The sequence below is a fragment of the Sorghum bicolor genome, chromosome 1 (assembly GCF_000003195.3).
Source record: "Sorghum bicolor cultivar BTx623 chromosome 1, Sorghum_bicolor_NCBIv3, whole genome shotgun sequence".
In the NCBI taxonomy this organism is placed as follows: Eukaryota; Viridiplantae; Streptophyta; class Magnoliopsida; order Poales; family Poaceae; genus Sorghum; species Sorghum bicolor.
In genome coordinates, this window is record NC_012870.2 from 18,135,078 (window position 1) to 18,148,067 (window position 12,990).

Sequence of the window (12,990 nt, forward strand, 5' to 3'; positions counted from 1 at the left end):
GGTATTTTGTATACAATTGATCTAAAAAGTAATCAGATTTTATGATTTTATAGCTTAGTACTTAGGCTTCATTTGCTTCGTCTAGTAAAGTATTACTAATCAATCCTTCCTCCTCTAGGGCTTTTTTGTGAGCTTCATCTCTACCAAGAAAAGTATGGAAAAGAAGCAAACTTTAACGCTCCCCAAGACTACAAGGCTCTCAGTGGAGAGGGTAAAGGGCATCCAATGCAAAAGCAACCTTTCATTCCCTTTGTATCATCGTGCCTCCCCCCACCCCCAAGCACCCCTAGCCGAAGGGGAGACCAGACCACAGTTCATTAGTACTCTAATTGATTGGTTAATAGCAATTATAGACTCTCATTCAATAGATAATAATATCGTTTTTCTTTACCTGACTAATAGAAGAGCCAAGAAAGGAAACAAAAATTGTTTTCGGCAATAGGAAGTTCATAACAAAAAGGTCCAAGAAATGAAATACAACTTTTTTGATGGACAAGGAACTAGGTTGCTCTGATTATTATGTCCACCCAAAAAAGAAAGAAAATAATAGATGTTGGATCCCAGCCCAGCCCAAACTTCTGAGTGGACCAACAGTTTGTATGACTCAAAATGGCCCAATAGCCCGCCCTTGGGTTTTAAAGCTGACGTCACCAATCCACACTCTCCATCCGGCCGCCTCCACGGGCTCTCCATGGAGGGGCTCAAATCGGCGGTGCCGACCGAACTCCGGCGGGCCGTCGGCGAGGGCACGGCTGCCGACCTCCCCGCCACCACCTCTCGCCTGTTCGCCTTCTTCGACAGCCTTCCTCTCTTCCACCAGGTAACCACCGCCCACCCTCCTCTATGGCACTCTACCCCAGAAGGCCTGAGTTTAGCTGATAGGTCACTGGGTCTGAATGGATGTTTCCGACTGCAAGGTTATGCAAGAGCTGACCGACCCCGAACTTGCGCTGTGCCGCAAAGACAAGGCGAAGGCTGTAGAGTTGAAGGGCCACGGCAATGCGTGCTTCTCAAGGAGGGAGTTTCGGGAAGCTCTCGGGCACTATTCGCAGGTTTGCGTCCACCCACTTATTTGGAACATGCGGATTGAACTTTCACTTCGGTTGGTCGAAATTATATAACGTCTGTAAACTTGATTGATATTATAAGTAAAAGTCAGGTGGTTCTTAAATTGAACATATTTGTTTGTTGCTGTGCCAAGAAAGCATATCAACTGGACAGTTAAAAGAATTACAGAAAATAATGGTAAATATCTGCTACTTCAAAAGGAGGTGCTTTATTTGGAACTGGATGGTGAGCTTAAATGAGTGTAATGTTTCACTGTTTCACACCAAATATACAATATTTTGGATGTAACACTTCAAAAGCAGATGCCTCTGTAGCTATGATTACATTCAGGGGTGGAGCCATGACTGTTTGAAAGGAGGTGCTTTATGCTTAAATTCTAGCTAGATCGGTGTTATAACATTCGAATTTAACTTCCCAACTGTTCTTAGACTCCTGAAAATACATGGATTGCTTAGACATCCATGGGCTCAGGGGGTGCTGCAGCACAGCACCTGTCCTGGCTCTGCCCCTGATTACAATTTTCACCTGTTGTAACACTAAAGCTAAGCAGCTACATCTGCAGTCATCCTAGAATTGAAGTTTGTGGGCAGCTGCCGAGTTCAGAAGAAATTGTATTTTACTATTTTTCACCATTGAAGTTTGTGGTCATTTAGATTGTTAAAATAGTGGCATATTTACACAACCGATCCCCACCCATCCATTTGTATGGTGATTTTGCTGTGCCTGATTGATGAATATTCTATCATGATAATAACAGATTGTTTGCATTATATCTTGCAGGCATTGCGTCATGTCCCGATTACTTCAGATGACATGGATGTGAAGTTGGTATCTGCAATATATGTCAATCGAGCCTCCACCATGCATGTTAGTCTTCTGTTTACCTGTTTGCACAATATGAACAGTAGACAAATTTGTGCCCTTTTAGTATTGAGTTTAATAAGTATTTGAGTCTATTAGGCTGAAAATAGGATGTGAGATATACTTGTGGCAGGTGAATAGCAGAACAAGTCTGTACCCACAGTTCCACAAAGCTTTCGAGACTGTTGGTTAAGATCTGTGAAAAATATTGAAAAACTTGTAGTGGATGTACTAAATGTGTTTTCTGCTACTATTTATTTGTATCACTGGAAATAATATTACTTTGTACTTTTGGCTGAAGAGTTTCTGTATTCTAATCATTCTTCTCAACTATGCAGAAATTAGGTCTGTTCAAAGAATCTCTAAGGGATTGTGACAGGGCCATATCCATTTCACCTAATTATTCTAAGGCATGACATTGCTGTTTCACGTAATTATACTGAGGTCTCTGTTTTGGAGAATTCAAGCAAAAGCATGGAGGCACTCTTTTCATTTCGCCTGTTTCTGCATTTCAGGCATGGTACAGGAAGGGAATGGTAAAAACAGCGCTTAAGAATTATTCATCTGCAGTACATGATTTAGAGGTTGCATTGAGCCTGGAGGTGACTTCTTCAGGGAAGAATAATATAGAACAAGAGCTAAAGTTAATTTTGCATAAGCATGAATGTATCAATGAAGCTGGGACATCAAACTGTGATAGCAAGGATGAAGATTTGCCTCTTGCAGGTTAGAACTTCTTATGTGCAGTCCATACTACTTTCTTCTGTGGGATGCGAACTTAGTGACAGATATTATTTGGCTAACTCACAGGACAACCTCATAAGGTTGTTATAGAGAGTATCTCAACACCAAATAAAGGTAGAGGAATGGCTTCTACAGATGATATCCCCCCAGCTTCGTTGATTCACGTTGAGGATCCTCTTGCGGCGGTATTAATTAAGACCCATCTCTGTTTATGCCAAATGACATTTCTCTGTCTTCCTATATTATGTATCGCTGAAGCCACAACAATTTGCATATATGAATGGTCCTAAATATTTGTTTAATGTGCATACGAGATTGCTTTCTGAGGTCTGGTGTTTATGCCATGTCTATGAACCTGTTTTTCCTCAACTAGATGAATAATTAGTGCTTCTAATTTCAGTTTCCTCATAAGCATGAACTGAAGGTTTGTGTGCTTCTTACTTGCAACAGTTGAATGCAGATTATCCTGAAATCTTCCCGTGAAATACACTGCCACTTTTGCTTCAGTGAAACTCCAGCAGATGTTGTATTCTGTCCTTCATGTACAATACCAATTTATTGTTCAAAAAGGTGCCAGGAGCAATCCGTAGGTGATATTTCTTGTGATGAAGATACTCATCTTGGATATTCAACAAGTATTGCAAACCTGAGTATAACTTCTACTAGTTGCAAGTCTCCAAGATCTAAGCAATTTGCTGAACACAAGCATGAATGTGGAGGTGCCCATTGGGCGGCTGTTTTACCAACTGATGTAGTTTTAGCTGGACGAATAATGGCACGCAGCATAGAAAAAATGATGCTGTCTGGAAAGAGGTTTGCTATCTCCGGCCCAAATTTGGTAAAGTGCCTCATTTCTAAATTAGATTGACATTCTCTTATGCTGTTAGCACTCAAAATGTTATGGCATAGATGATATCATATCAGGAATTAATGAGCTAAGTTGGCTATTGCAGGATCTAGTTCACCATTATGATCAACATTCTCCTGCCAACAAGTTGGAATCACAGATATATGCAATTGTCCTATTGTTATGCCTCCAAAATCATTATAGATCAGACCTTTTGTGGACAGAAGATTCTTTGTCACAGGTATATATGACATTTATCATCAGAGATTACCGTTCTAATATACCAGGTTAAGGAGTATGGTCTGGAATCTAAAATTGATGGCAATTTCAGTTCCAGGTTTTTGAATCATTATATAAATTTGTCACAATTTTAATTGTTATCAAATGTCTTGATCCATACTGTTTTGATGGAGATAACCAGTCCTCCTTGGGGATTGCCAGTTTCATTTTCCTCAGTAACCTTAATCTCATCTCAACAATACCAGTATTTATTGAACTTCGTTCTGTGTAGTCCTCTTTAGCACATTTTTTATTTGTTTTGATACCTGGAAAGCCATTCTTTTTAACATGCAAGAGTTTGTGTCATTCCATTTTAAAAAGGGTGGTACAGAACGAAAAGGTCTTTGACTTGCAAACTAAGTAAACACAACAAACCAAACAAAATATGGAAGAAAAGCATAATCAATGAGGATTACTGTTATGTAGTCAATCTTCAACGACTGTAAATAGCCTTTAGATCACTAGCCATCCCGCAATCAAGTCTGCAACTGTGTCTAGCTTCTTATCTGCCCACTGGTTGCCCTCACGTCAGTCAGACAAGAAATCAGGCAAGCTTGGAAGTCAAGTTTCAGTCAGATACCCCTATGGTACCTGGGTTCAGGGATGTTCTTGTCTATACCATGGTTTTGTTTCTCGTTACTACGGTTTCCTATTTGTTTCTCGCTACTATGGTTTCCTATATACTGCAATCCCTACAAACTTTTTCCCTGAGGTATACAAAAATTATAGAGTATCACATTCACATTTTATTTTGGGAAAAAAGAAACTCATGTGTTGATTATCCTCTACAGCTGGTTCTTTTGATATTTCAAATTAAAGTCAATTCAATTGCTATTGTCCGAGTGAGGTCTGTGGATGGAAGCCCAGAGCTCACAGTAAATAGAGGTGTTTCTGGAGCTGAAGGTGCAAACATGTGTAGTGTGGAGCAGGTCTGTCTTTTTATACTTTCTGTAATTTTTTCTGGGACTTGGAGCAATCTATCATCCAGCTATTAAAGCTGCAAAAGATCGTTTGGTTCCTGTTAATCATTGTGCGTTATCTCATGCTGATAGAACACAATTCCAACCTAGAAGCTCAAAACTGGATTGGATTAAAAAAATGGAGAAAAAGGAATTCAAGGTCATTAAAAAAAATTATTGTATCTATTATCAAGTAACTATAATCACAGTATATGAGGCTGGTTTGTTGGCAAGGCGCCTCACTCTAAATTGTGGTCTTGTGCTCTGTAACCTGTGTCTTATGTTTTGTTTGCTCACTGTTAGGTCAGGGTTGCTCAAGCTGTTTATGTATCTGGTAGCCTGTTCAATCACTCATGTCAGCCCAATGTACATGCATATTTTCTTTCGCGTGCGCTCATGCTGAGAACTACAGAATTTATAAAATCCGGGAGCCCAGTTGAACTGTCATATGGTCCACAGGTTTCACTGCCCCCCCCCCCCCCCCCCAACCCAAAAAAAAAAGTTTCCTCCATCTCTCTCTGGAGCAGAGATGAATGCCTTATGCTTTGAACTTTTCCTTTTCGTGTTTCTGATTTCTAGGTTGGTGAGATGCAACTTTCAGAGAGACAGAAGTCACTTCAAGAGAATTACTACTTCAGTTGTCAATGTTCAAGTTGCTCAGAGCTAAATCTATCAGACCTTGTTATGAGTTCATTTTGTTGTCCACAAAGCAACTGCCTTGGTGCTATATCAGAATCAACTTACTACAGGTCCAAAGAGAATTTTGTGAATGTTTCCCTAGGAGGATCTTATGTCTGCAAACTATCATTGCCTGTATGGTTATTTTCGTATACTATGGTTTTTTAAAATTCTTCTCATCTACTCCTCTAGTCACAAACAAGTGGCCTTTTAGACTTTAACATGGTCTTCAAAACACAACTTTGAATACTACTTTTGCTATAGAATATTTATGAATCAAAGCAAATTTGTTTACTTTTATGACACTATATATTTCGTGACACCTGGCAAATCTACTCATTATTTTTAAATGTACAAACTCAACATATAAAAAGAAATATGCAATCAAAATTTTGAATGATTGACTTAAGATAACTCCAAAACATCACTTACTTGTGACTGGAGGGAGTACTTAATGATGATGGATCACAGATGACATGATGATGAGTTTCTTTTTGTTTAGGATGTATCAAAGGTTGATAAGGATATGGAGAATGTCGCCAAATCTCTTTTAGGAAATATTGGTGTCAGTCTGAACATAGATCATGGATGTTGCACGAGTTGTAGATCCCATATTGATGTGTCGTCTGCTCTGGCTACATCACACAGGGAAGAATCTACCATCAATAGGTATATTCTTCACAATTGCACATGAAGCTTCAAATTTGATTACCTCAACTTCTCGAGTTCTTTTAGGAATTGTAAATTTGGGGTTTCAACCATACCAGGAATTGTGATAACAACTGCACTTGTCAGGTTGAAGAAACTTACATTGCTAGACAAGACTATCATCACAAAGGCATTACAATCCCTAAAACTACTCAAGAAGCTGAGGCACCCATATAGCAAGGCTCTCGCGCAGGTGAGGTTGCTCATTTGTCTTTGTTCAAATTCTGTATCCAAGTCCACTTGCACTTGTGTAAGTCGTGTTCTTATGAACATGTGGAAGTATGTAGGCTGAAGACACAATTGCAGAGGCCTTTGCGAAGGTAGGAGATCAAGAACGAGCAAGAAAGCACTGTGAAGCATCAATCCAGGTAACCATGTTTCTCCTTATCCTCAATTGCCACTCAGGATATTTACCTGTATGGGGCCCTCTGAGTCTTTGGAACATCTTTATGCAAAATGAGAGGTCAGTGACCCCTGTGATGCTGCAGATCCTCAAGAAGCTGTACCACCCGAAACACATCATCATTGCGCACGAGCTTATCAAGCTTGTTTCGATTCTGCTGTCCCTGGGAGATGGGGCAAGCGCTGCAGCCACATTCGCTCAAGCAGAGGCAATATTTTCGCTTTACTATGGATCTCATGTGGAGAAGACTTTGACATACATGGGTACCCTGAAGAAAGCTATCAGCGATGCGTAGCATGCTGACAATCCACATGCGGAAATGTCCAGCGCGGTTTGTGTGACTCTTACCGAGGAGAGTTACTCTCGGGGAAAAAACAAAAAATATTTACAAAGCAGTGTAATATTGCTTGGTGCAGTTTAGTTTGTTTCTGGACAGGCGAGAAACTAGAAAACGTAAACTAGCTCAACCCATTTCATGGCTAATGAGTTTGGGGAATTTTCTGAGTGCTTATGTTATTGACTTGTTTCTAAATTTTATTTCCTATATACTCATTGCCTTAAAGAATTTATTTTATTTATTCCTGATGCTGATGCGAAATACTCAAGGTCTCCCAGAAGTCCAGAAGCGTGGGGCTGCTTCGGCATATGTTCATTTGCATCGTCACCCCCATCATCTTGAAATGTAAGAGATTTTTAGATGTATTTTCAATAAACAACAATTACGATATCAAATGAGCTTTGTTGGATAAGTTATAGAATGTATCTTTATAATTTACCTCTTAGATTTAAATGTTAATAATCTCCTCTGCAGACCGTTCAAAACTACTCTTTCCATAATTCATCTTTGTGAGCGAGTGGGTGCATAATTGAACTTTGTGAGCGAGTTGGTTCTCCGCGTACAGCAACATTGATAAGTCAAGCAAGCAGCTACTCTCTCTGTTCCATATTATTTAGGCTTTATTTAGATGTAGTATTAAAAAAATCATAGTATCAAAAAATTTAGAACTATTGATATGCAAAACTGAAGTTTAGAAGAAAAAAAAGGTCTAGAGTGAAGTTTTTAAAACTCCAAAAAGACTACAATTTTAGCAAACGCTTCATGGAACTCTAAAACTGAAGTAATTCACAAAAACCATGGTATACTTTGTATCGTTTTAAAAAGACGTGCATACCAAACGAGGAGATATATAGATGTATCTGACTAACTGTATAAGGCCAAAATGACTCTTATTACGAACAGAGGTAGTAACATAAGACAAAATATTGATGGGCACATATGTCAGTTGACAAAATAATGAATAACAGAGGTTTACAGGGCTGTAAGACAAGCTATTTGCATATTGGATGTACTTTCTTTGTCAGAGTTCCACGAAACCATCCATCCAAACACATGCAAAATCTATGTCAGTAATTCGTATATCTCGTTCAGAAGAGAAGGCTGACGTGTCAATCATCTAACTTCGTCATTGTTTGTGTCTAGCTTACTCTCAACCTCGTCGATGATCTCAAGTTCCCCCAACAAAGCAGCGAGTTTCCTCGTGTCCTCGTCTTGCTACTTGGAGCCTTCTCACGGTACAGTGGCGAATCCAGCCATAAAGTTCATCGAGGTCATCACATTTATATAGTGAGGTTGGCACCATTGTTTAACTGTGATGAATAGTAATTCTTCACTAATTTTGTCAAAGCCATCGGAGCCAGGCGACCCCGATACTATAGGCTAGCCCGAAGCATTCATTTTCTGCGACAAAGTGTCGTGTTGCCTGCATTTTGGTAATAGAAAAAAGGACCACTGAATACACACTGAATTGCTAAATTAGTCCGATACAGAGATGGTTGAATAGGGAAGACAGATTCTGACCACACTTGCCTTTGGATATCCTCCCTCTTTCTCCCTTGTTTAGTTCACCCTGAAAACCAAAAAGTTTTCAAAATTCCTCGTCACATCGAATCTTGCGGCACATGCATGAAGCATTAAATATAGACGAAAATAAAAACTAATTACACAGTTTGCCCGCGATCAAAAATTTCGCATCTAAACAAGGCCGCAGCTTCTTGCACTCGGCTTCAGTGTTCAGACCTCCCCGAAGCTGGAGGTACACGGATAGGTCCTTGTTTACAATATGTGTGGCACAGTGAGGTGGAGTCAGATCATCCTCTGTCAGATCTGATAGATTACCGTTTGGATCAGTGCCCATGTTGTTCCAGTGCAGTTAACTTTGACAGATTAGTAAAATAAATATTGGAAGCATAAAAATGGATAATTCATCAAACCTTCAAAGATGATACAGATGTAAGCGTTGTAATTTGTGAAGGGTAGCGTTAATGGTTGCTACAGTCTCGAAGCTTCGGCAGAGCACAAATGTAGGACGTCTGTTCAGGTGCACACAGGAAATGTGAAATTAGATTCAAATGAACTAATTCCCATGAATAAGAAGAATCTGTTGAAATGTCAGTAACAATACGCATCATTCCTCGCAGAATGCTAACACAAAGAGCACATTTCATTAACACAAACAAACCTTTCATATGTATCTGGAGATGGCCGAAGTGATCGTAGCTTGTTCACGGTATCTAATACAATCTCCATTTCATTCTCAATATGATTATTTGTCCATTTCTGTCAATTAAAAAAAAAAGTCTCCTGGAGTGAAATAGTGGTTACAAAGTTGTATTGCAGAACGTGGAGTTATCCAATCTCTCAAACTAGTGCCTTGTTTAAATCCAAAAGTTTTTTGGATTTTGACACTGTGGCACTTTCGTTTTTATTTGACAAATATTGTCCAATCATAGAATAACTAGACTTAAAAGATTTGTCTCGCGATTTACACTATATAATTAGTTTTTATTTTCATCTATATTTAATGCTCCATACATGTGCCGTAAGATTTGATATGACGTGGAATTTTAAAAAGTTTTTTGTTTTTGGATGAACTAAACAAGACCCACGGTCCGGTCCGGCGAAAAGCAAGCCGTTGGGATTGCAATGGCTATGGCCTATGGGACATGTGGAAGCCGCAGGTTTGAAGTTGAGAGGAAGGACTGTCGGGTGATGGTCCGGACCACCCGTTGGCTCTGGTCCAAAGCAGGGTCCGGTACCCCTTTGTGGGGATAACGACTAGTTGAAGCTTGGGTTTTTATTTAAGTGCATTGGTCGGCTCTAACTCACTCTCTTGAACATTTTGATCATTGTTGCATCCTTGTGAGCTAAGTCAAGCCTTTCCTACTTATTCTCTTGATTGATTCACCATCCACGTGAGTTGGAAGTGACCAAAGTGTATTTACTTAAGTGGTTGCATCTAGTGGCACTTACAGATCGTTCTAGTTGTGGTTTTTTTTACTCTTAGTAAGTAGCTTGAGGAGGTTGGCACGAGTTAGTGATTGTTTGGCCACTCCCGGTGATCATTGTGAGGGGTTATTGATCTTTTCCCCGCAAGAGATCGCAAAAGGTACTCTAATAGATTACTCATATTCTTGAGTATCCTCATTTATGTAGGTTCTTGCGCTGCCCAAGTTTTGGGCTAGACGTGGTGCCTATTTGCTCGTGAACCACCAAGTGAACAATCGACACAACGGGGACTAATGTGCGGGCAAACATGTGAACCTTAGGTGTCTCCTTAGATTTCACTTGGTATTCATTGATATTGATTAAATATCACTTGCCACATTCGGTATAACACTCTCTACCTCTCATCGTATTTACATTCTCTTATCTTGCATAGAGGTATAGTTTGAGTAGTGTAACTCTCTTGTGTAGTATAGAAATAGTTAGCTAGCTAGTTATTATCTTGGTAGAAGTAATTAGTTCTTGCTAGCTCTCTAGTTGAGAGAGTAGTGACATAGCCCTTATGTGTCTAGTTCATACTTGACTATAACTATGGATAGGTGGCTTGCAACCCTATTAGAGTTAGAGCAAAAAACAATTATTATCAATTAGTTATCTAACCAATCGCTCTAGTATGTTGTAGAGAATTTTTTTAGATTATACATCCTCCTCTAGCTATTTAGGACCTTTTACCAGTCTGGGTTATTCCCCTCCAGGAGAGACATTTTGCTCTCTGATCACTGCTGAAGCCATTAAGAATCGACATGATAGGCGGTCGACAATTTATGAGATGTCTTCTAGCGAGGCACAGTCCAACTCTACACTAGATTTTGGAGGATAATCAGGTCTCACTTGGACTACTCATTGACGCTCGACGAGACGCATAGCAAGGTCATAGTGCACAATCTCACCTCGTGTGAGGCGAAAAAATAGCTTGTGCACTCTGACCACTGAGAGCTCCCAGAAAAACCACATGCAAACAAAGGTACGTTGCGCATGGTTGATATGCAAAACCTCGTGTGACACCATCTTCCTCTAGCTTTGAAGAGTGGGTCTCCTCGTCTCACATTTTAAATACTTGTAAAATTCAAACTTTGGTTAAATTTTAAGCTAGTTTATGAAACATAGTTTTGAAGTCAAACTTTGGTTAAATTTTAAGCTAGTTTATGAAACATATGTTTGAAGGTTTATTTTTTAAAATAAAAGAGAGAGAGAACATGACATACTCGTGGCTTATTTGAAATTTATTTTTAACTTCAAATTTGACCACTCATTTTATTCAAAAATATTGTGCAAACATAGTCGAATTTAAATCATCCTTAAAAAAAACTTTGACAAAAAAATGATATTTTGCACAAAATTTTTAATAAGACAAGTGGTGAAACTTGATGTTAGGAAAGTCAAACATATTATAATTTGCGATGGATTGAGTATGCAAGTATATGCAACCGGTCAGATCCTAATACATTTCTGTTGTTATTGTGGAAAACTAAGGAAAATAAAAAGGAAAAAGTTTACATAACCCCCTCAAATATACCCCTGAACTATAAAACTGGATTCTACCCCTGAATTTTTTAAAACAGGTCAAATAACCTTCTCAAGCGATTTTGGATGGTGGTTTTGCTATAGCAATGGTGGTTTTGTCTTTTTTTATTTATTTTCACTAAAACTTTAAAAAATCATAGAAAAATCTTAAAATGAAAAATCTAATTTTATTAAACTCTACGTGACTAGATCTACATAGTGAATATATAATATAGTATACTTTAGTACAAAGTTTTTGCTATAGCTCTAGATCTATGCATTTCTATAATTATTTGGAATAATTCATAGATCTAAAGCTACAATAAAAACTTTGTACTAAAACATATCATATTATATGTTCGTTGTGTAGATCTACTCAAGTGGAGTCCAACAAAATTGAAATTTTCATTTTATAATTTTTTGTGATTTACTATGATTTTTCAAAGATTCAATAAAAATAAATAAAAAAGACAAAACCTCTATCATTATAGCAAAACCACCGTCCAAAACTGTTTGAGGGGGATAATTTGACCGATTTTAAAAAGTTCAGAAGTAAAAAAAATCCAGTTTTATAGTTTAGGTATTAAAGTAGTCTACTATACATAATTGAGGGGTTATGTAGACTTTTTTTCCAAAATTGAAAGAAGAAAAACAAGAGAAATAGAATGAGGTCGAGGGTCTTGGTCCCCCCAGCCAGTGGGATGGCAGCAATAACCGACTTTCTCCGAGCTCTCCTTCAAATATTCCTCGTCCCGCCGGCAGGAGCCCGGCCGTAACCGTAACCGTCGAAACTAGAAGAAGGCAACCCCGCTCGGCCGCTCGCCTCCATCATCTCCGTCTCCCTCCCCTCCCCAATTCTACCATCTCATCCCACCGACCTAGGCCGCGGCGGTATGGAGTTCTTCGTCGACGGCTTGGTCGTCCGACTGAGGAGCCGCATCCACGGCGGCCTCTACCTCTACGCGCGGGACGACGGAAAAAAATTAGATGGGCGACGGGTCCAGCGGCACGCGCGTGCGACCCCTGACCGATTGTTGCCACATGTACGTAGGCTTCATCGTACGGCAGCTGCACAGGACCTTTCGATTGGCTCCGAATCAGCAGATGGCTTGGCTCCGAATGAGCTGATGGCTTGCCTCCAAATCGGTTGTCTATGGGCAGGCAAGAACGCGGCCGCAAGCGGCGCGGGCGCCGCCATTCCCAGGCCTCCCGATCCCATCGCCCGGCACGGCTGTCGGCTGTCTCTCCTGGCTGTGGACGACTGTTCCCCGCCCGTCGGCGACCACCTCTTCCACTGCCTCCAGCTCGACAGGCTTATACCTCCCGTGAGCAGGCGAGGAAGGTGGCGAGGGCGGACGAGATGGGAGGTGGTCGTCGTTCGTGAGGGCGTTCTTCACAGCGGAGGCCAGATCGGCGCACCTGTTTGTAGCCACATTCGAAGACCTGCTGTTGCGCTGCACGGCGGCGGAACCTTCGCCTAGCTAGACCCTTCTCCGCCGAGATGGGTGCTGTCTCTCCATGGTTGCAGGCCAGGTAGGTGCTGCATGGCGGTGGATGACGAGCTGCTGCGTGGCAGATGTGAGCCGTCTGTCGCGCG

The 12,990-nt window shown here is 40.3% G+C and overlaps 1 protein-coding gene across 2 annotated transcripts; it reads left to right on the forward strand.

The window, feature by feature from the left end:
• Positions 646-7,130, forward strand: LOC8065191 (SET and MYND domain-containing protein DDB_G0284059). Of its 2 annotated transcripts, XM_021460588.1 has the most exons (15): positions 646-820; positions 918-1,052; positions 1,849-1,935; positions 2,268-2,339; positions 2,445-2,655; positions 2,740-2,858; positions 3,134-3,511; positions 3,627-3,761; positions 4,591-4,728; positions 5,062-5,217; positions 5,338-5,571; positions 5,939-6,105; positions 6,232-6,337; positions 6,432-6,512; positions 6,633-7,130. In XM_021460588.1, exons 1-15 carry the CDS (start codon positions 692-694, stop codon positions 6,840-6,842), a joined length of 2,358 nt encoding a protein of 785 aa, XP_021316263.1. In that variant the 5' UTR covers positions 646-691; the 3' UTR covers positions 6,843-7,130. The 2 variants fall into 2 exon arrangements, with proteins under 2 accessions (XP_021316263.1, XP_021316620.1); XM_021460945.1 differs by lacking the exon at positions 5,062-5,217.